Below are 24,329 nucleotides of genomic sequence, written 5' to 3' on the forward strand. Positions count from 1 at the left end.
GAGATTTTTGGGGTGATTTTCTACTGACAACAATTTTTGGAGAATACAGAGAAAAGCCCCAGATTAAAGGCAAATAGGCTCGAAAATCAGCTCATGATCACAGTGTGTGAATTGTTCAAAGACAACATCCAAGAGACTCACCGATGATAAAATATCAAGCAGGCTAAATATCTGGACCTGTTGACGAATTCAAATCCTGTAGTGTGAAAAGTGTTCAGACCTGGTTAAACTGGCAGTGACTGCAGTGATGGGCTTCAGCCGGTGAGAACAAAAGACACAGGGTGAAGGAATACCTGGGGTAGGAGTTGTACATCAACAAGCATGGCTACAACAAACGTTACGTGGGTTGCTTTTTCATCCTTGTTTTCTTGCATGTCTATTTTTTAAAGAAAAAAATCCCTCTCATGCTTGGTATCACACCATTCCCTCTCTTCCTTTTCACATATGTTTTTGTGACAAACATAGTCTGAAGACCAGACAGACTCATATGTTCCTCCTGGTGAAAGATGAAACAGGTGACCCTCTTTCACTGTGTGCGTTCCACAACGACTTCAAGGTTCTCAATTACAAGACAGTGTGAACAGTAAGTAGCAATCTGGTGACTTTGAAAGTCATGTTTGTGTAGCATTATGAGCATGAGCTTTATCATGAAATGCTCTCATTGTGAACAATTCAAGTGAAAGATATATGAACTTTTCTGTCAGAATTGTCATGTAGTCATGATTTAGCCTAACTTTCATTGGCAACACCACCCAGCTATATAAAATGTCCTGTCATTATCTAGCACACTGCAGATTTGTTGTAGAGTCAGTGGATAAAGTACAAGAAAAATAAACTTACCCATCGACCCCTTGTTGGTTTTTACTGGCTGCGTTCCCTGGATAAATGGGTGGGATAGCATCAGGCTTCAATACAGGTTTTATGGCAAAACATTTTTTAAATAAAATGTTCAAAACTGAACTGGAAAATGGCTATTGCAAATCAGAGTTTTGGCTATGACAAACAATTTTTTTTTTTTTTCCATTTAAACGGTGCTTATTTCTTTCAGATCCATTGGAAATATATGAAGGCTCACATTTTCTGCTTTTGCATCTTTGTCACTGAAAAAAGAGCAAATGTTTGCCATCTTTTTAAAAATAGTGAAATTTAGCTTTCACTAAAATACTACTACACCTGGCTACTCTGAGAGTACTTCTTTCACCATTGCACTATTCTAATGATATGGAAAGTCACACCCTGCAAGACAGGATTGGTTCCTTAGGTTTGTGACATATGAACCCTGTATGCCTGAATCCTTGTTTTTGAGACGATCATTGGTATAATGCAATTCCAAAGCCAAAATGCTCAGCCATGGCACTGACTGCTTATTTGCTCATGATGTGTGGTGTTTTATATGCTATACGTTGTTCACAAGGTTAAAAACCTTATTGTTATTGGGGGGTGAGGGTGGGGGGGTCCTTAAGGATTATTTCACATCCCATTCTTCATCCCGGACTTTAAAGTCATAGCTGTGTATCTACTACTGAGCCATCTGAAAAGCTAACATTCAGGTACTCAGGTACATTAGAAAACACATAACTTGCAACCTGATACTAAAGGCAATGCATTCCTCAAATGACACTTTGACAAGTGTTGGAACACTGATGGTGTACAATCCAAACGCACCCCTGCACACACTGAAAACATGTCAAGTTCAGAGCTGCTGTGTGTCTTGCACGCTGGTGAACCTCCTTTGGTAGCCTGATTTAACCTCTTAACTTTGAGATTCAAACTGAGTCACTGCCAATCGGGATTGGCCACCGTTTCTTTACATGCGCCTGCACAGTGGCTGCCTGCCTCTGACATTTCAGCGCCATCTCGACACCCAGCTATATTTATGCATACCAAGCAGTGGAATGCAGTCAGACATGGAGCTGCTCATTGCCCACAGAAGAGACACATGTGCTAGTCCCATTGTCCCTAAATGATTAGTGCAAGTAAGGTAAGTCATACTTAAAGGATTATTTTTTGGCACCTGGAAGAAAGGCAACAAGGTCATGCATAGTGTGGAACCTTAAATGTTCATCTCTCCATGAGAACTTTCTTGATTATTTCTTGACATGTGCAATCCAGCCCAGGGTAGCCAGTTATTTGCCATGCTCTGCTGTGCCTTACAGCGTTTGGGATTCTTCACCTGTTTTCAGCAAGTCTGGCAGTATAGTCAAATAGCTTTACACTTACTCTACAATTCCTGACAAATGTTTTTAATCTGCCTTGTGTTTCGCCCACAAAAAGCAATCCTAGATGAAGGGGTATGTTTACCCTACCTATAAATGTAGCAGACAGCCCACAGCCTCTGCAGGATTGGATCTTTTATGTGGATCTGCTAAAATTGTCATTATGAGATTCTTGGTGTCTTTATCAAGTATTTAATTGGTGATTTTCTCTGTTTCTTCATCATTGTGTTCAAAATGCAGCTGACCATTCAATGGCAGCAGCTGAGATATTGAGTTGGCCTCATTTTATCAGAAAGTGATAGTGGCTCTGGGTAAATGCAGTTAAAGCTATCTGGTTTTAGTGATGGACCAATAAACCCTAGTTAGATATGTAAAAAATATATCACTTTATTCTCACAAAGCTGGGTAAAAAATATATATAATGCAAACCAAGTAAATACATCAGACACCAGGCAGAACCAATAAAAACCAAGGCCGCTTATGAAATGTCAGGAGAATTAACATAAACATCAAGAATGCATTGTGCTGGAATTACAAAGTACCATGTAACAGATTTGGGTCAACTAACCATGAGGAATGCAGTAGAATTCAGGGGAATATGCATTTGTTCTATTTTTTAAAAACTGTTCTTGGTTTATGGGTTCTAATGCTTGAGTGCAGGATGGAGACAAACCTGTCATGATGGAATTTGCTATATTTCTCAGAGTGCACGTTGATACAGAAGAAGCTCATCCTTGTCTATTTTGTAACATTTTATTAATTTCTCTGGGTTTTTATCATCAAAGTCAAAGTGCTGTTTGTATTGCTATGGGTGACCTTGCACCAATCTCCACCAAGTTCTTCATGGTCCATGTATTTTTCAAGATTATTCTTGATTCTGCTTCACCGTCTTGCGTGAAACCATCCTTCCTATATGCCACTAAATTAATAACTAATTAACTGACAGATACATAGTTTTTAATGGTATAAAATGAATTTATATGAACTAAGTTCAGGGAAACCCCACATTTAGTGGGGGGGGAAATGCTTTTCCCATGCTGCAATTAGGGATTTTGACCACACGCTGCCCAAATGCAAGCCACTTCCCTCACACATAGAATTGCAACATGCTCTAATGTGCATGACAAGATGTGCACATGTTGAGGTCTCCAGGGGACCTAAGCCCACAAGATTCACTTAAATAAAGGTGGATGCTATGTCTTACTGGATGCAAATCATCCACTAATAGAGCATCTGAGAGCAGACCCATCCGTTCTCTGGCCCTCCAAATGAAAGGTGTATTATGGTTGGCGTTCAGTCTTGCCTGGCAATGGCTAAAAAGGCATTGCTTCTTGGTTTGACGTGGGCTTCTCCAGCACAGGTGCCTGAAACACTTCCCTTAAAAAATCTCTGAGAGGTAAGTCATTGCATTCCAGCTTTTTCAACAGCTCTTGCTAAGAAAGAGAAGCTGGTAGTTGACTTAACCTGCAGTAGATCACACTGCACAAACAGGGTGCCATATGGCAAATGGATTGCCAGACATGTAGCTCAGTTATTTGGATCAGTGTAGTTTGTGGTATTTTGGCTGAGAAGGCAATGCCCTCCCTGCTGAACAGATGCTATGCAGCTTGCACAGGACTCATGGGAGGAACTGTTGGTAAAAAGGAGCTACACATAGCCAGCTGTTTGTGGTGGTGCCCAGGACGATAGGTGAAAGGGCACTTCAGTAAGCTCACTTGTTTACAAGGTGTGACAAGTGGATCATGATTTCAAAACTCTTAGTAAGACTTTTGCTAAAATAAATTTGTCAACTTTTAATTTAAAAAATGTCCTGAAATAATGCACACTTTCCATAATATCTTTGAAAACAGCCAAAGGGATCAACTTAAATTTAGATGCATTTTGATAAATTGTGCAAAACATAACCAGGCAAGTAACTGTCTTAGTGGATGAGGAGTTGTTTATCTCATATTTTTTGGACAGTTGGGGTCAAAATGAAACTATGAAGTTCAGGTGGCATTTCCTTACTTGACTGGCAAAAACTGCTCTGGACTTACCTTTTAAAAAGGCAGTTGTGGTTTTGAGGGCTGTGTTCATGTACACACAGACTGTAGCTTTATACTAAAGAACAGGAAACCATGGGTCAGTGCTAAAATATCCCAGGACTTGTTGCAAAGAAGAAGCCCAGGAGAGCCACAAGTCACATGTTCCTAATATGAACAATGAAGAAAGTGCCAGCTGAATGCAGGAACACAGTGTTGCTCTCGTATGGCGCATGAGCACAAACAACATGAGAACTGAACAGTGTCTACAGACTAACACAGAGGTCATCACTCATTCCAGTGATTCTTATTGGTTGCCATCAACTTGATTTCAGAAAATCAAAACAAATAAATAAACAATTACCAGTGGCTAGACTGCCATCAGATTCTCCACACTGCTTAGCCCTGTGAATCTGATGGATGTCTTGGGGGAATGTGGAAAAACATGAGGGGTGAGGGGTGAGGGATGGAGCAGTGGATGTTAGAAGTTAAACGGGCGTGTGCTCCATGCTTCCCGTCATTTCATCCTGACCGTGGCAGTCTGAGGAAGCGTTGTTCCCTCCAGCTACCCTGCCAGGCTAAAGAACAATGTGATTCCTTCAGGCCAGCCCGTAGAGACTGCTCGTCCTCTCTTGTGCTGCCCTCCTCTCGCGTAATTAGCTACACACATGCCTGCTCCACGCCTGCTGGTCCATAACGAGCTCGTTGGCATGGGAGGATGCATCTGCCATGTCTCCTTGCTCCCTAATACTCTCCCTGTCTTCTCAGAGGAAAATGGCTCCTCCCACAGCCATGGGTGGCAATACTGTCTACCATCTTTCGCCTTTGCAAATGCACAGTTTGAATGAGTTTAGTGGTCCACGGGTAATTATGGTAGTCAATGCATAAGAGCAGTGTGCCGCACCACCAATGTTGCTTATGGCCACATTATCAAATGGCACAACAGAGAATTGCAGTCAATTCTCATCCTGAAAATATACACTTGTAATGCAGAAATGCCTACCTTTGACCTTTACTTAGAGAAACTATCCATTGATGAACCCACAAAATGTTTATAATTAATAAAGTGGGTAATGACGACTGTACAATTTGTTTTCTCTATACAAAATGGTTAAGTGCATATATAAGCAAGAGAGAAATAAGCAGAAGTGGGGAAAATGGTTTGACACAGAAAAAAGATGATCAATCTAAGTGTATCCAGGGTTTTTTTAGATCTGAAAAAGGCTACTTTAAATACTTTTATAAGACTTGTGGCCTGATACACACCTTAATTTAAAAATGCTGACATCTACACATAGTTAATAAATTCATTCTATAAATGGACAATAGCGCTGTACTATTGCAAAACGTAATGGAAAGTTAACAGTGGTTAACAAATATTGTTACTTAAAGTCTGCCTCTCACTTGCGCGGATTATGAATATCAAATTGGCAGGTTTCATTCTGCGCATGTCTGTTTTTTGTAAATTCGCCAAGGTCTCTTAGCAGGCAGTTCAAAGTCTTCTGAATGGGTGATTTTTAGAAATGTATTTATATATTTGTTTTAAGATTATGATGATTAATAGACAGTACTATGTTACGAAATAGTAGACGTCATTCGACCCATCTTTTTACACTTGGGATGAAAGAATAGAATCGCAGTGTCTACCTAACCATCTTTTCGTTTTCTGGTTTATTTCCATTTTGTATGAAAGTGCCCTTTGCCCCTTTATCTAGACTTTGCTGCGCCATTTAAGACTAAAGCTATCTAGTTTACGGTTTACTAGTCGTCCTTGCAAGTTTTAATTTCCATCAACCGAAAATCCAATCTCTAGCTACAGATTTCCTCCGTTTTGAACTCTCCACGGTTAATTAGGGGGAAAAAAGTTTACGGCCTCTAACTTTCACGCAGCTCTTAGCTTTCGTTTAGAAAGCTAACAGACTAAACTAGCTGCTAGCTATGTTAGCTTGCGACAGTATGTTTGTAAATTAGCGAGGGCGTTAGCTAGCTAGCTAACGGGGTTGAAATGTGGGCATTAGGTGCCGTCTTTGGCACGACCGCGGCATCCTCGCACCAAGCTGATACGCAGTAAAACATGACAAGGCTGATACGGAGTATCCCGCCCGACGGTGAACAATTTTTAGGTCCAACGTGGACACGTTTTAACGTGACTTTTTTTTTTCTCCCGGTGGAAAATAACGGTTAAACACAATATACTTAACCTTTGTCATAGTTTGTAAGCAAGCGGTACGTTGAAGAGTTTTCTGCCTGCCTCAGCCAATTAGCGCGAGTTCTGTAGTTTGTGAGGGGCGTTCACCGCTCGAGAGCCCGAGCTAGCTAACTGCAGTTCAACTAGCTCGCAAGCTAGCGTTGCAATTACCGAGTGGAGATCACTGTCTGCCGGCTCTGTCCAGTTGACAAGCCGCTTATGTAATGTTGGCAATTCCGCATTCGACACCCTAGCAAGCTAGCTAACGTTATTCCTAATACGGCGGCAGTATGGTTTTATCATCAAGTAGGCTACCTGTATTTGAAAAGAGGCGGAAATTAACATCTTGACGACTGTTATTCTTTGCGTGTCATTTTTTTTTAGGTTTAGCTAGATTGTCGCGGTCTGGGTTTAAAGCAAACTAATGTAAAATACCACAGCTAGTGTTGGAAACAGCAACAAGCTGGCAATACGGCTTGTTAACAAACAGGCGGGGGAAGTCGGCACAACTGTCGTGACGGACTTGAAGTGAAAGATCCTTGGATTTTATAGTGACGTTATCAATCGACAACCTGGGAATGAACATGTTTGATTCGTAATGTTCATATAGGTAAGCATATCTTAATTTTTTGATTAATTTTTTTGCAAGTGGTTTATAAAAGGCCAGACTGGAGTACTCAGCCGAAGACATTTATGCAGAAGTATGAATATCTTTACTCAACCATGAAACACATGTTGCTAATACTAGCTGCCTCTAACTACCTACTCCGTAATGCTAAATGACACGCTACGCACATAAGTTATCTAGCGAGCTATCCAGTTAGGCTATTGCTAGACTGACTGCCCTCCTGCAACAAATCGCTTTTAGTTTAAAAAAGCCCTCCAGATTAGCCAGCAATTCATACAGTTGACATAAATTATATTGCGATTGGCCTTGTGCTTTTTAAACTTTACATATAATCCCCGTGTATCTCCCAATGAAGTTAATGCGCTGAGTTTATTGCTTTGGTTTTAGATGTAGTAGCTCTTCACAGCCAACAGGTTGCACTACTGTGGTAGGAGACTCTGGGTGGATTTTATGGATTTTACTGTGGACGTTGCCGTCTGCCCTTCCAGTATCTCAAATAGTCGCAACAATCTGTCTCCGGTTTGTGACATACATTAAGCGCACTTAATTAATCTTATGGGACACGGTGAGGATCTTTTTAAATGTCGAATGACATGGGATAGCATATATGAACTCAGCAGATCCAAAATAACAAAGTATGGTAGCTATGGGCTATTTTTTAATGATTAGGCCAGCTGCGAAGTTCTTTTTCAGCGTGCCAAGTCTAGAAAGACATTTTTTCTGTTTTGTAAGGCGCTGATTGGAACAGTTAGGCATTTAATATAGTATTTATTTGTAAACTCGCACACAGATGTATGTAAAATGAATACACAAGTGTCCTTCATAATAAACCTTTTTGGGTTTACTGTTGGGACAATTTTATGCTCACTATATTTATTCCGCAGCTTGGAGAGATGGATCGCGTGCTAGAACACAGCAATAATCAGGACGAAAGTCTGGCGTTAGGAGATCGCGCCATGAGAGGCCTGTTGACAAACATATGCAGCGCCCCGTCCACCACCCCAGTCTCTGTTTCTAGCGACGTTTCCAACGGACTGAGCGGTAGTCGCCTTCAGCGGGAGCTCTCTGTGGCTGGACCGGCGTCAGTGGGACGTAGCACTCAGGAGACAGATAACAAGGTATTTGCAAAGCCATTCAGGTTGCAGCAGAAGCCAAAAGATGCCCTGGGCTCTAGCTTCGGAGATAACTTTGCACTCTTGGATGAGAGCATTGCAGAATTAAGTCGCACGTCTACCTCAGTCAGTTCTGGTGTTCTGGCCCCTGAGTCGTTTCCTTTTAAAATGGAGGAGTTTTCCCCTCCAGAGAAGGCCAACTACGACTTCGGCCCTTACAACCAGCCAGACCGGGACGTGTATGGGGCGGACAGGCTGCTGGATGACAGCACCCTGGACATCCTGCAGGGTCTGGAGCTCCCCGACCTGGGCGTGGCCGAGGACACCTTGTTGTCGCTGGGGATGGAGGACACCCTGCACGGGGATGGCAGCTGTGGTGTGCTGAAGGACACCCGGCCTGCAGGCGACTTTGGCAGTGTAAACGGCAGAGTTGGGCAGGGTGCCCAGCGGGCACAAGAGCCCCCTGCCAGCCTGCCCTCCATAAAGATGGAGGAGGACACTGAGTACATCCAGCTGTGCACACCTGGAGTCATCAAACAGGAAAGCGAGAGGCGGAGCTACTGCCAGTTGTCAGCATTGCCCGTGCAGCACGGAGGGGGCGTTGGCCACGTGGACAGGCAACCATACCCCTACACTGCCGGCTCAGCCGTGAGCTTGCCCGACCACAAGCCCCCGCTGGGCTTGTACGCCTCTTTGCCGACTGCCGCCACTACTGATGGATGGGTCCGGGGCAATGGGTACAGCGACACGTCGGGTCTGCCAAGGGGCAGCGAGGCCATGCCTCAACTTTTTTCGCCCACGTACACCTACAGCAGGTAAGCCACATGGTTGGCTGGCGCTCGCTACCTGCTTGTGCGTGCCAGGCCGAGCACTAACTCTGGAATGCACATTTTGAACAAACATGCTGGCGAACTTAAAGTTGGGTTGGTTTGGGTTTTTTTTTTTGGTGAGCTTTGATTAGACAAGATAAATCAGATAGAATAAGCAAGTGTTTTTCTTACACAGCCAGTTTGTGAGCATGACGTGAAACCGCACGTCACAGCTATTTACTTGCACGAGCATTTCAGGCATATCGTGTATTGTTTTAATCTTCTGCAGGTCAGTTTATGCAGTTATCATATTTCAGATTTAAATAGGTTTAAGGTGACTGACCTGTGTGCTCAAAACATAACTGAATTCTGGGTAGCTCATATAATTTAGGACCCCTTTGGTATTTTAATACGTTTTCAGGTCATTATCCTTGTCTACAGTGTACAAGTAGTTTTTTTAGTTGTTTTTTTTTTTTTTAATCGCGCATTGATTTATCCATTTAGCTAGTTGTAGTGCAGTTCAATAATAATCTAAAATTGTAATGAAGCTAATGAAAGTTGAACATTTAATGAAACCAATTTCTTCTTCCATGTCTGGGATACTTAGTAAATATTAGCTTTCCTAATAATAATTAAAAATTAAAATACTAGGTATACTCAAAAAGCTCATGTCCAAAAAAAAGGAGTAAAACTTTACACTACCCACTATGTTTCAAGGTCCATTGCACCCTTGTGCACACAGAGCACAACAGTTAACTTGTAGTGGGCAAATGTCAGGATTAACAGGGTGTTTTAGATTGGCAGAAGATGCCCAGCCATTTTTCTTTTTTTTCTTTTTTTTAATCTAATTATGTTTATTCTGCAGAGTTTGTTCTGTTCTGTGCTCTTCCTGCCATACTAGGTGGAGAAGATCTTGGTCAGTTACACACCCCTTACTGAGGTTAACAGGTGTTTTGTCATTATTGACAGTTCGGATATAGGCTATGAGCAGTTGCTGCTTAATAACTAGAAGGCCTGGTTTAGATTTTCCAGTTCTCCATATTGTTGTCATTGCTCCATTTCAGATAAGGAGCTACTGTTCGCTACTGAAGCAAGTCTTGCTGATGTTTGATATCAGTTTGATATTACATGATATGTAAAAGTAATTATAGAGAAACTATATTTTTGGCATTAAAAATGAACCTTAAATGTTAATCATAAGATAAGGATATGGGCTTAGAAAATAGCCTAATTTATTGTTTTTTTGTTTTTGTTTTTTTTTAGTTTGTTAATCAACTTTCACCTTTTCAGTAAGAGTTACTTTTGTGCAGTACACTGTTGCCCACCAAACCACTGATCTGTAATTTATTATAATTATTTTTTTAAATTACTGTTAAACTGCAATAACATTTTGTCCAGTGTTTCGAGCACTGAATTGTCAGTGGAGCAGAAGGCTCGATAGAGACTTGCTGGAGCTCGCCCACGTGCCTGTCCCTCAGGTAGTCCTGGAGCTCACCCACATGCCTGTCCCTCAGGTAGGCCTGGAGCTCGCCCACGTGCCTGTCCTTCAGGTAGTCCCTCGACCACAGCCACCCGGCCTCGTTTACGGCTCTTGCTTGTTGATCTGAGATCTGTGTGGGTGCCCTCTACCTCTGTGCAACCCCTCCTTCCCCAGCTTAGATATGTGAGCCCCATAGATCTGTCCTATCTACAGCATGGCACCCACTGGGGGAACCAATTAACATGACCCCCCCCCCCCGGAGGCGTTGCCAAAGCCGCCTGAGGCCCTTATTTACCATGTCATATTTTCATTGCGACAGCTGCTGAACTAATGTCAGCGTTTACCCATCATGCGCTAATAAATAGCTACATTAAGAGGTGCAAAGAATGATTCCAGGTCTGAGGTGCTTAGTAAATGTTAGCTTTCATAATAATGATGTTTCCATAGGAGAGTGTTGTGAAGATTTGCTGCAGCTAGCACAAGGTGCATAATAATATTCTGAAGCTAGATAATAATATTCTGATGCCATTTTAGTGTAATGTCATACAGTTTAATATTTTAGTAACTTTGTCTTGATGAAACTAAAGAAATTATGCAATTTGTACCAGAACTCACAAGTCAGATGGATCATTATTTTGTACAATTAACATTTCTGGAGTCATCTCAAAAGGATTGCCAAACCTGCCTATCAAGCCTGCTTGAGAGTGTGCATGGTGCACAGAAAGTCCTGAAAAAGGGTTTTGCGTCAAAGGCTCAGCAGTGTTGCATGTTAAACATTTTTGTAGTGTGCTAGGAAAGCCAAGTTAGTCAGTGTGCATTTCTGGTAAGATAGGCTTGGACCATAGCTGAGCTACAGACGCCCAGTCAGTGGACGGGATGAAGCCTGCCTTGAATATTCTACACAATCAACTCCTTTTTTTCTCTCTCTCTTTCTGAGATCCTTGAGCTGCTTGCCCCTGTGAATTCATCATTTCTGTTTTCTCAAACCCACCTTTCGGGCATGACCGTGTACCAGGGCGAGTTTGGCATTGTCATGACACGACAGGCATCCCTCCTGCTTCCACCACAGCGTTGTTTGCACACCGGTTGCACAAAGTAAGTTTGTACACTGTTACTTTAGTCTCTGTGAATGATTTGGTGGGTCAATATGTCACCGTTCATGAAGGGGAATTCCATGTAATTTTCAGTAATTACCACCGGTAAGTGGTGAGTGAGTATACTACTGGCCAGATTACATTTTAAAAAGTCATGGATTTTACAATTGGACTTTTCAGTATTTTAAGGCCTCTGAAGGAAGGCCTCTGTGGGGTCTAATGTGACTAAATGTGACCGGTGGGATTCAAATCTGGGCTCAAACAGAGGCATTTGCTTGACAAACACTTTGCACCAGTAAGCAAACTGGTGAAGTTGGCCACGAAGATCAGTAATTACATCATATAAAGCTAAATCTCAGAAAATGTGGAGTCGCAGTCCCCTTCCCAAAAACAGCTACGATTTGCCAGTTGTGGTCTGTGGTCACTGCCTTATTAGGGTTGAATCTAGAGCTCTCAAGACATCTTTCTCTTGCCACTCCTGATCTTTCGGCTGTTGTAGAGAAGCTGAATGACTGCGTTTTTGATAAATGTTCAACTAGAGCTTTTGAAAAGCTCAAAGATCAATTGTCTTGAAATAGAGGCTCTATAACCCAGGAAAACCCCAGGCCAGAACCTATGTTTGGTGGTTTCAGATTTTATCTTCTCCAAAGCATGTGTGCTTTTAAATAGTCAGTGCAAGGGATGTTTTCAATTTCAGCTCAGTCAGTATGCAGCAATTCGACTGCAAGAAAGCCAAAAAAAATTTGAAAAAGAAAGAGAGAAAAAAAAAAAAAAAAAAAGAACCGACAGGTTTGAAAATGATCAAGCCTGCATGACCAAGTGCAACACTGCAACTCCCGGGGGGGGGGGGAGGGGGGGGGAGGGGGGGGGTTGACATGTAACAGTCCCTAAAAAAAAACCTTGATCTCAGGCACTGATTTCAGGTTTGTTGATATTTGAAGTGCAACCTAGCTAATCCTTTTAAGAACCATGGAAGCTCAGGAACCAAAGTCAGGAAAAGTCACTAAAAGGTGTGCTGGGGTGTCTTCTGTGCAGTTTGTGCTCGTACTCCGGTTTTCTTACTTTTAACAGCTGTGCCAGAGCGTACCAGTCCAGTCAGCTTATCAAAAAAAGTGTTGGGAACTGTACAGTAAACTAAGTGTGGTGACCTTAAATATCACTTTGTGGCCTACAGTGACTAATAATCTACTTGAGTGCTTAACCTGTGTTTTAAGTGGCTAAATGAGATTTACAGTTTGTATACTTAGATTTACATGTAGATTTACAATATATTTTAAAGGGATTCATTGTTGGTTTTTTTTTATATATAAGTTCTTACTTCTGTAATTTAACATGGATGGCATTTTAACATACTATTCTTTATTTCTTTGATCTACTGCCACCTGTTTATTTTAATTGTATCTTTTGCTCGCCAAAGAAGGCATGAAATGTGCATTTCAAAAAGAAAAATGTTCATCAGCCTTCTTTGATTGAGAAAGTGGCTGTTTCGTATTACAGTGGTACCCTTGAGCAGGATGTGGCAGAGCTACAAAACAGGCAAAGGCGTAGATCGTGAGATGGATCAGTGAGCAACTGTTGGCTCTGAATATTAACATGATAAGAGCGACGATGGCGACGCCGTGTTGAAACGGAGCCGCTTTGTTGACAAACCAAAATGGTGCCGCGTGGGAGGCCACACAACAGCTCCTAACGGCTCGAGTCCTTGATGCGTGAGGTTCTTTTTTTTTTTCATGTTTTTAAAAAATATTTATACTCTTCTGAGAATCCAACATGCAGATGTGCTGGGTAGCTAAAGTACAGTAAATACTTGGAATTATGAAATGTAATTCGAATCTGTCTCTGTCGAATCCGTAGAATTGGGTGTCGGGAGTCGGATCTGCTGGCAGCTGCCCAGTCGTCATTGGTCTGACTAGCAAATGAAGGTCCATGTTGCATTCCGAGTTATGCAAGCACCGTGTCATTGGCACGGGGAAAACTTCGCCTTATACCAAAAGACGGTAACCACGATGAATCCTGTTGGCTCTCGCCCACCGACAGTGCTTGTTACCCTCCCATCCTGAGCCAGGCTGGTGCCCACCCCTGGCAGTTATGAAGCAAGTGCCAGACGGGTAGCACTGCTCTTCAGAGGTCCACCCTACGGCATGCTTCGTGCCAAGTTCCCAACCCCTCCTTTAGAATTCTTCAGTTTCTTTCAACTTCTTGTTTTTTTTTTTCCTCTTTGTTTTGCTTTGTTTTCTTTAGTTTTGCTTTGTTTTTCCAATCCGAATATCAAGGTGATGGAATTTGCTGCAGCAGGGACTTTGATGATGCTCTTATATGCAGGGTTGGGGGGGGGGGGTATATTTGCTTGACTCCACCCCCTCCCCAGCTAGTTTGTTGAACAAGAACTGTAGCTGTTGAATGATTACAGCACGGGGATGCTTCGCCCACTGACCTCCTTTGATTTGTATGCGGAGTCCTCACATGGTGGAGTGCAGCTGTGCCATAAGCTTAACACTTAGTTCACCCCCCAGACCTTCCCTGTATGTCTGACATGAAGTGTTTCTGATTCGGGGTCTGACTTCAGCCGAGCATTTGGAGCTGCCAGATTTCTCCACTGTGTATGAGTTTTACATGCAAAACTGGATTATGGCAAAGACTCTTGAGACCTAATGCTGGCTTGTCGCAGGCCAGTAAATTAATTTTTCCACCTTTATGTTCTGCCAGGCTAATATTTTCACAGAATTCTATGGTAAAGGTACTCCACTCGTTATCAGAAGGTTGCCTGTTCAAGCCCTACCACTGCCGTGTTGCCACTGTTGGGTCTCTGAGCAAGACCCTTAATCCTCACTTGCTCAAATTGTATTCAGTCATAATTGTAAGTCCCTTTGGATAAAAGCTAAATGCTGTAAATGTTAAATGTTAAGGAGTCCATTCCCAGCTACTTCCATAAGTGATGTATATGGAAATGCTGCGAGAGGGTGGGTTAGATTGGAGTTGTGTTCACCTCCATAGAGGGGAGGGCTTAAACTTTGGTGCTGTAGTGACATCAGGTTAACGGGCCACGCAATGGTGCATTTCCTCACTGATGAGACATTTAGATTTCATAAGCAAATTTTATGGCGGTGCAGCTTCTTATAAGACACATCTCCGTCCTAACAGTAAAATAAACTTCTGGTAGAATATCTGTTCAACATAAAGGTTGTAGAGTGTCTGGACGCTCTTTGAATCTTTAAACATGTGGCTTATTTCTACATTATATTTATGGTCCCTGACGGTGTTCAGTACCTTGGGGTAATTCAGCCAGGTCAGTTTTGTGTAGAACTGCTGTTAACATGCAACAGAAAAGGAAAACTACTGTTAACATGCAACAGAAAAGGAAAACTCTCAGTTAAAAGTTCAGTTACCCAAATAGTTTTTAACAGTGGAGAAAATGGGGATTCCTAGAATCTGGATAATGATTGGCGATTTCGTGTTTTGTAAGATTAGGCGTTTAGTTTATTGACTGGCAATAAAAGCATGCAATTGAAATTTTGTACGGCTGTGCTGCAAAAGCAGTAAGAAAAGTGAATGTCTTATGAGTTGTGCATGTTTGTCAGAATGCTGTCCCTTTTTGGTTTTTATCTTTCAACTACAATGTGCTGTTTGTTACGTTTGGTTTGTTTACGTTATTTGGATGGATGCCATCAAGCTTTTTTTTTCTTTTTTTTTGTAGTTGCTGAAGCTAAGACATTTTTAATAGGCTCAGTAATTAATACACTACTATTTTACAGTGGTTGTTTTAGATCCAGCTCTAGAGCTACAGTTATATGTTGTACATAATTTAAACAATTAGTTACTGTAATTTTCTCTTAAATGTACCCAGTATTCTAAAATGTGGGATTCACAGTGTTAGTCATGACTGGGAACTTATATGGTTTCAGAGTTATCCATTTTAAAGGCCTTACTGTTAAGCTATTGGCCAGGGCCCCGTTTTCCAAAATGATTGCAGTGTTAAAGATCATCTTAAATAAGAGAGAGAGTGTTCAGTGTAACACTCGCTCTTCCATTTAAACATGATCTTTGTTTTACGGTGCTTTTGGGAAACACCCAGCCCAGAATGTAATGGCAGTCTGCCTTGTGCTGTGTACATCTATAGTGTTTGAGCAGGGCTTAAGTTCAGCTTGGGGGGGGGGGGGGCAATGAAAACAAACAGAGAATGAAGGTTTCATAACATCTAATTTTAGTTGCTCTCATTCTGGTTTTATCTGCAGTGATCTGCTGTGTTAATTCACCTCTGTTTACCCGGATCTGGTCACGCATCATTTCCTGGGGATCTTGGTGTCAGCGTTATGTGGCTCAGCAGATTTACTCCTTTAAAGAACAGATGTGTAGACCTGATTATATTTGACATGTAGTACACCTTTAATTAGGTTTCTTCTAAACTGCTTTTGGTCCCTGGCATAGACGGGTGACCCAGCCTGATTTTCACTTTTGAAATTCTGGTCTCACGCAGTGAGGGGTTTTTGTTTTTTGTACAAATAAGACCAGCTGTACGATCCTGAAGTCCTCGGAGCGACCCGTGCATTGCGATACCGTGGTGCTAGTGCTCAGACCGGATAGAGGCTGTGGTGCAAGAGATGCGGCAGGCGGAGCTCCCTCCGAGCAGCCAGACCTTTGCCGACGCCTGCGCACACCTCGCTCAGACTCTCCACCAGTCTCGGCCAAGCACCCAATTAGGCAACAGGCCATAACAGAAACTGCTGCTCCCTCTGTGCAGCGCATTTCTGGATGCAGGCACCCTTCAGCTGCCTATCGCTAGGCTTCAACTGATCCCAGGACAGCTTTGTTTTGAGCCCTACCATTACCTTTCTTGTTCTCCATGTAAGCTTAGGCTCATATCGCTGGTTTCACAAAAACAGGTCTGGTGTAGCGTTTGGATAAGGAAGGGTCAAAAGAAAATGTTTTACAATCATTCAAACAGAAGAATGTACATTATCTCTCGGAGAGAGGATGCCACGCTAGCCAGAACAATGCTGGGACTTGTCTTGAGGCAAAAGACTGTTTGTGTTTGTTTAGTTGGTTGGATGGCTGGTGGTGGTGGTGGTTTTTTTGGCTCAGAGAAAGGCATGCATCACCCTCTCTCTTAATGTCACCGGTGGAGGAAGAGCGGTTTGCTGCTCTAAACAGGGCCCGAGCCATCTGCTCTCCGCCAGCAGCGCCACACGCGCCCCCTCCGCGCATCCCTTGGCCCAGGGTTCAGGTTTTGCAGACTGTCCCTTGCTTCGAAATTTGGCTGCCGTGGCCCCGTTGTTAGCACGGTAGTGCGTTTGTTTTGTTTATTTTGAGGTCGAACCCAGAGTGAACTTGAATGTACAGCACGGCCAGGGCTGGCCTGTCAGCGCTGCCGAAAGAGATGCTGTCTGTCGTGCTCATACAGATTGTAGGGACATGGGGGCATGAGTTTAAAGATGGAGCATGTAATACCCTAAAATACCTTGTTCAGTGTCCCAAGTTGCAGGTTTCTCGGTCTGTAGCAATGTTCATCAAATGCTTCATCAAATGCTCCAAAAATGTTTTGGAGCACTTTGAGTTTGAGTAGAACAAAAATATTGTTATTACACTAGATAGGTTATGTTGTTGCATCATAATATAAAACTTAAGGTGGTGTTTTACAACTTTGTACGTTCAAAGCTGTTAAACAAATAATTTTTTTTCTCTCTCTTCTGAAACTTTCTAGATTTAAGGTTTTCTAGTAATAGCAATAATATGTTGTTAATCTCTGGTAAATTTCCCCCCACCCCGGTTTATTGATTGACCGCTGTGTTCCAAAATCTTGATCATTTTCCCATGCTGTTATTGACTTAGAGGTCTCTTTCTTGTTGGTGTCTTCTTTTTTGTGTGTTGACCCCATGTGCCAGTCTCTGAGTCACGTGTAGCGTAAAGCTTTCTACCGGTAAAATGGCACCCCAGCTCTCTGTTTTCCATTCCCAGCATCCTACGCATTAGCTGCAGCACTTCACCTTCCCCTGTAGCCAGCACCTTCCTCTTTGCTTTCCCCTCAGATGTTTGCTCTTCTCTCTCGAGCACGTGCTTGTAGTCCGGACTCTGTCCCCCACCTACTTTGCTGCACAGCATTAAAAGAATTTAACTCTTGCTGTGACCTTCTGCCCGCCACCTTTTCCCTAGCCTGGAAGAGGCGCTTTTCACCCAGTAATTACATTCCACTCAGCTTTGTTTTTCTCTCAGCAAAATTTCGCTTCTCCCCCCCCCCGTTTGGTTTTGTTTGTTTTGTTTTCTTTCTCTCTCTCTCTCTCTCTCTCTCTCTCTCTTCCCAGGGAAAAATTAGTTCCCTGCTCGCTTTTGTCGTGAGGCTGGTGAGCGATGGCCAGTGGTCACACGGGTGTTTCCTGCCACTGGTATCGGTGTGCTTTCAGCCCAGACTGCTCGCTAGCTCGGAAGTGAAAAGGTTAAATGATGTCGTCTGCAAATCACAGTTGAGCCATTTTTGCACTTTAATGAATGGATTAGATGTTTGAAGCTGTGCTGAGTATCAATTGGTGACCTCATCTGCAGAGCCACAGTAGTCTACTACAAGACAAGTCATTGATTTTTAACGCAGGTCTCCATAGCATTGGTTGCTATGGAGAATCACTCAGGCTTGTGCGCTAGCTTGGGTTTACCTTTGATGACTTCCTCTCAGATAAGTTCTGCCTTCATGTGGCATCACTATAGTGTATATGTTATTCTGCACAATGTTACGTTACTTCATGTTAGATGTTAAATATCAACCAGTGTGGGTGCCCATAATCCAAGTCAAGTGCTGAGTGGCTTACGCCTTCGTAACAACGTTCCAGACCTGAGGAATGGACATAATGGTAATGAAGTTTAAAGTGCAGTAATATAGCTAATGATGATGTAGATTTTAATTGGATTGCATGCTTTGGTCTTTCGTACTATTTCAGAATTTCATGCTCATGATTTTCTTGTTTTGTTTTCTGTTTTGTTCTGGTTCACAGAGTCTGGAAGACATAAAATGGTTTGAGTCATCAGCATGTAGTCTGAAAGGAAATTAAATGTTATAGGGTGATTTACTTGAAGGTGCTCCTTTAAGATATGGGTCTTACCTCAGTTTATTGGTGTCTGCGTAGTGTTGCCGTCAGTGTTTTGTCTGGGTTAATGACTGGCAAGTATTAGGAAAGCAAATGGGTGTCGTGTATCCCCGCCCCGCCACAACAAGCTGATGATCGTCGGCTTTGGGAGATGGAAGCCAGGTACGGGGATCTCGTAGGTCCTGTAGGATCGGGCTGTTGGCTGCGTTCTCCAGATCTTCCATGGTGTAGACTTGGAGATGTCACAGAAAGCCTGGAGATCTCGGTTGTAGGTGGGAATTGGCAACAACTAACATAAGAAACAAGAAACTTTTTTTTTTTTTTAGCTAAGCAAATCTATCACTTGGCAAGAATACATCTCATGGTTGAAAGGGTGATGCAGGCAAACAATTAAACAGGGAAAATGTCTGCTTCTGGGTTGATGTTCTTGCAGTTGATTGATATTTTTATATTTTCTTCGTCCTTTGTGCACAGTCCCTCCGTCTCTGCCCTCACTTGAACAGGACTTGTTGGCAGCTGAAATGATGGGTGTAGAGCTCACTGCAGGTTGCATGTCCTCTGCCATCTACAGCTGACAATTTAAAAAAAAAACATTTTTTTTTTACTTCCTCTTCCGCATCTTCAGCTGACCCAGTACCTTTCTGTGTGTGTGTGTGTGTGTGTGTGTGCACACGCTTGTGCACGCGATATATTGGACTCATTTATCATATGTAATTCAATATGACTCGGAAGAACCCGAAGGGTTTTCTCCTGTAAACGTCTAGTTGGCGCAGCTAGCCCATTTAATCAGAAGTCTTGAAATTCAACACAGTTAAAAAAGTCTTTTGAACCAGAACTCTGATAGGCATGCCTGTTGGGAATAAAACAACATTGTCTAGGCTGTTAAATGAAGCTTCGAGTGATTGACGTGTGAATCCTGAATTTAATTTAGTTTTTTTGTTTTTTTTTTGTTTTTTTTTTCTGGCTGCTTGCAATCTAAAAGCTTTATTTTGACAACACAAATAATGCCACTCACACCTGCCCTGTTTCTTGTTTTTGATTTCTTTATTGGGGAACCTTTGAAGTCTCATCAACCTTACTAAGCCAACAACAAAGTCATTGCTTTTTAATAGGTTCTTGTGTGGCTGGGAGAAGTTGCAGTTCATTTAAAACCAGTTGCCATTCACTGTCATTCATTCGTCTGACTCAGTCATTTGACTCATCTCGGAGAATCTGTTGTTTGACACTGTGTAGCTTTTGAAAAGTTTACACTGTCTTGTGAGTTGCAAAGCTAGTTCCTCTTCCCTCTTTCACTGTAATACTGTCTTCATATGAATGAGGCCCAAAGACTCAGCAATGTCTGAGTTCCTAAAGAACCTCAGTTGTAATGTCTTGATTCCAGTGTAAGGGTGTGGCATTAGTGTGGTTTACGGCACTTCCTGGGCTCCGTTTTAACCAGGTCCCACACGGAATCTTCACTCTGCTTTGTGGCTCTGTGCGAGTGAATTTGGGCCAGGCAGCGCACACCGTGCGGTTATTGGAAGCGGAGCATCTGTTGGTCACTAGCCCTGCCACTCCTCCTGTAGGTGCCCTTTACTAGACCATGGACCGTATCCAAGATGTTCTACACTGCATCCCTTTCCGTTCAGGCATAGAGGTGTAGCTAAAGAGTCCAAATGCTTTGAAGTTTGAAGAGGACCTGCCTTTTTTTTGCTTTCTGTAGTTCAAGTTTAGAATTCTTGCCTAGATTCATTTTTCATAACAATCTTTTGTTAGCTAGTTTGGAAATCTTTAAAAATAATTAAAAAACTGTTGTTTGCTTTTTGAGAGAATGAGTTTTTGCCCACCCACAAAGGATTTTGTTTTTTCTTTAGTGAGATGTTTATCCATTTGATGGGTGTGTTTATTCTTCAAACAAGTACTTATGTTGTCTTGCATGCACATTTATCAAGCTGTGTAAACAAATAAGATTGAAGGCTTTTGCTACTCACATATTTCCTTAGCAAAGATAAACAGGTCAGCAGAACCAATTAATACCCCTTTTTCCATAACAGTAAAAAGCAGTTACTGCAATCTTGACAACACAGGAGGTAGAAGAAGCCAAGGACTGACCTAAACTACTTTAATGTGTCACACCATACAATAAACAATGTGTCACCATCAGCCTTTTTGGAGCTGTAACGTGTTAAATGAAGGGTAATCTCATAAAAGCGAGAGGGAAATGGCCCAGTGTCCGCCAGCTCCCTTGCCATTTGTCTGCTTTAGCGCCAAGGACATGGCAGAGTGTAATTGAATTGAGTTCTCTCTGTACGAGCCATGAAATCTTTTATTGCTGCCCCTTGGCGGTGAAAGGAAGCACTCTTTGAACATTTACTTTTGGCAAAGTTACTTCGCCGCAAGCCACGGTGACTCAGCATGTCAGAAATGTCGTGCAAATGTCACTGCTTGCCTTGAACATCTGCAATAGGAGTAATGTTCACGCAATGCCAAGGTGGAGCCGATATGGCATCCTGTTCATTAAAGTTCCACAATTTATAAAAATATCATTTGGGAGCAGCACAGTGGCTTGGTGGTCAGCATGTTTGCCTATCATCACTAAAGTCTTGGGTTCGAATCTGGATGGATTTTCCATGTTCTCCCTGTGTCTCCATGGGTTTCCTTCCACAGTCCAAAAACATGGAGCTTAGGTTTATTGAAACTAAACTGTCCTGTATGAATGTGAAGTGTGTGTGTATGTCCAGTGATGGTTGGTGCTCTGTTCTGGTCTTAACCACCTCCTATACCTGGAGTAGTCCACTGGGAGCTATGGTTTCCAATAGAGATTACGCTGTGTGCCAATTGGCTGCTGCTTCACATCAGTGTGTGTGTGTGTGTGTGTGTCTGAGTGATTGATTGATTATAAAAGTTGTTTTTTGTCTGTGTCGTGTCCTTGGATTGGAACTGATCAGTGTGCTGACTACAGTAAGTCATCAGGACTGTCATTCCATACCTCAAGCATGGGTGAAGATTTTAGCCTTTCAGGAGCCTTGTTCCTATTCCTCTACTGCCTGTGCTGCACAATACATGCACATGATGTAATTTTCTCCACACCCAAGTTTTGCATTTTGAAAATATCATGCCATCAAAATGATCATGTCACCACCCAGAGGGTAAGTACTGGGTAGTAATCTAAATAGCCAGTAGCCACGTTTATTTAAAATCCCATGAAAATGTCACCTCTAATTAATTAGATTGTATTCGGGAAACCAGCAGGCTAGAGATGAGGGGCAGGTGCAGTTTCAGGTGAGGTCCTAAAATATGCATCACCTAAAAAATGCATCAGCATTGTAGTTATGATGTTCACCTTTGAAAGTCAAGTTATTTGTTCATCAGTTAAAAAACAAACAAAGATCAGAACAAGTTGGTTTCATAAGATCCTGTTTACTCCACGTTTACTGTTGTCCTCAAAAATCAATGAGAACTCAAATTCAACTGAATGTATGTAGACATTTCATTCTTTTTTTCTTTTTTTTCCCCCCTTGGTAATGTATACAGTCCTCAGGGATGGATGTGAGGGGTAGGGGGTGGCTTGTTGTGTCCCTACCCTGTTCAGAATGGTCTGTTTGAGTGCCTATTACTTGAAATGAAAATAAGCCACTGCTCACCCCACCCCCTTCTTTTGCAGAGTGTGCCGACGCAAGTAGGCTTTGCGGCCTACCCTCACAACTGCTGTGAACTCTTGATTACCTGAGTGGAACCCAAAGTTCTTAGAGACACTCAACTAACAAACTAATAGCATTAACGTTACTGTGCAGAAAGTCACTTTTTAAGAATGACCTAATACTGTATTACATCAGCCATTAGTATTAGCTAGTGCTAAATGGCCAAAGAAACACAGTTAGCATTATTTCTAATTATTTTCAAAATACTTAATAATTATTGTTCTTAAAATATGTGCAGTTTTGCCACACAGTTGATATTGAGCCCTCTTTTAGTAAAGGTTTCATTGTCAGTCCTGTGTTGTACTGAAAAAAAAACCCTTTTATTGGAAAAGCTGTCAGATTCAAAGTAGTTAGCACGCATATACAGGTTTTTGCCAACTGTAGCTGGGACATAGCCATCAAAAGTCAACTTTGTTCACTCAGCAGTTCTGTCCTGTGACACTGGGAGCTAATGGTGTGTTAAGCTGGTGTTTTCAGCCAACAACAGAGCAGATTTCATGCTTAGCTTTTATCTTTGGCATAATGCTAGTGGGTCTGGCATTTGTGACGGGGGAAAAAGGTGCACCTTCAAATAGATACTTCTTAAGTGGGTGGAGATGCTCAGATGGGGGCCGGTATAATTCTAATGACTCCCCTAGTGACACGTATAGGGGAGCTAAATTTGAATGGCTTGTTTTAGCCCATGTTTTCTGATACATGCAGCCCACAAAACACTGACTGGGTTGTGAAAAAACTGAATGTATGTGAAAAGCCCTGAAAAGGTGAAATTTTTCCTAATTTGTCACCTTCAGCAACTTGCCTAGATTGATGATTTGGTTCAGAATTTTATGGTCGCTATGTAAACTGACATTTGGCAGTATACACTGATTGATGCCAAGTAGACCTGAAGTTCAATTGCCAGTGTTTTAGGTGATTGTTGTTTAAGCTTTATTGCTGGTTGTATTCATATAATGTAAAGAATTCATAGCTTAACCTATTTATTTCACTATAGTAAAAGGCATTCATTTTTAAGCCAGGTACTTGCTGTCATATAGATTCAGTGTATTCTGGTGCCATATTGATTGTATTAAGTAAGCTTGTGATTCAGTTGAGATCTCACTTCTTCTGAAGAATGTCACTGGAATGAATACTGTCATGTTTTAGTATTATGCAACTGAATTTTGAAAAGGCTGTATGGAGAGAAATTCTCCTGATGTGAGTCATGTTCAATTCTTAGCACTTTGTGGTTATGGAAAAGTTATTCACAATGGATATTTATAAATCTTACTGTCTGAGAACTTCTTAATAGCCTACTCTGTAAATACCAGGAAATTCATGCCTATTTACCTTGTAAGTCCTTAATCTGTTATCTGAATTAGCCAAACAACATATCACTATATATAAAAATAGTTTTCAGCTTTTACATGGAATTCCTAACCCCTTAAATAAATAATCAAATCATGGTAAGGTACTCATTATTGTGTTTCACAGCAGTGGGTGTCTAATTAAATGTCAGTTGGTCATATTTGGGCAAAACGTGAGGGCGCTGGTGTTTTTTTCTGAATGAGCGTTCAGTGTTTCACTGGCACCTTGAGTAGAAAATGGCAGTAATAATGAATTAACCCTGAGCATTTGGCTCATCATCCATTCTTGGTCAGTGGGATTGATTATGAATACAAGCATCAGCATGTTATAAGAAGTGGAAGCTGGATAACAATAGTAAACCTAAGAACTATTCAGATGTGATTGTTTTCTGGACATATCTCTGTAATTTTACCATGAGACCTCTGTAATGTTTGACTGTTTTGTATATGATAAGAAATCTATAAATTACAGAGATGGAACTGTCCACTCAGTTTAAGCATTACCACACACACCAAATCCATGCATAATACGTAGATTTTGCTGGTCAAAAATATAAACCACTATTCATATTTAAACATCATCCATCTAGGGCTTTTATTATTTAATTTCATTGTATTATTTGGTCTAAATTTCTTAATCACTTGTCTGGAATCATACAAAATGTTGATATTTAATAAAAACACAAAC

General features: G+C 41.8%; 1 protein-coding gene across 3 annotated transcripts in view; it reads left to right on the forward strand.

Moving 5' to 3' along the window:
- Positions 1–1,916: 1,916 nt before the first annotated feature.
- Positions 1,917–24,329, forward strand: part of LOC113585513 (glucocorticoid receptor) — a 42,699-nt gene continuing 20,286 nt past the window's right edge. For 2 of the 3 annotated variants that reach the window (XM_027023037.2, XM_027023039.2), the window contains exons 1-2: positions 1,917–1,981; positions 7,938–8,980. In XM_027023037.2, the coding sequence (XP_026878838.2) occupies positions 1,964–1,981; positions 7,938–8,980 (1,061 nt within the window). In that variant the 5' untranslated portion in view covers positions 1,917–1,963. Of the gene's footprint in view, positions 1,982–6,298; positions 7,036–7,937; positions 8,981–24,329 lie in introns of those variants that run through there. The other variant, XM_027023038.2, reaches the window with a different exon arrangement.

This window comes from Electrophorus electricus, chromosome 6, assembly GCF_013358815.1.
Source record: "Electrophorus electricus isolate fEleEle1 chromosome 6, fEleEle1.pri, whole genome shotgun sequence".
Taxonomy (NCBI): Eukaryota; Metazoa; Chordata; class Actinopteri; order Gymnotiformes; family Gymnotidae; genus Electrophorus; species Electrophorus electricus.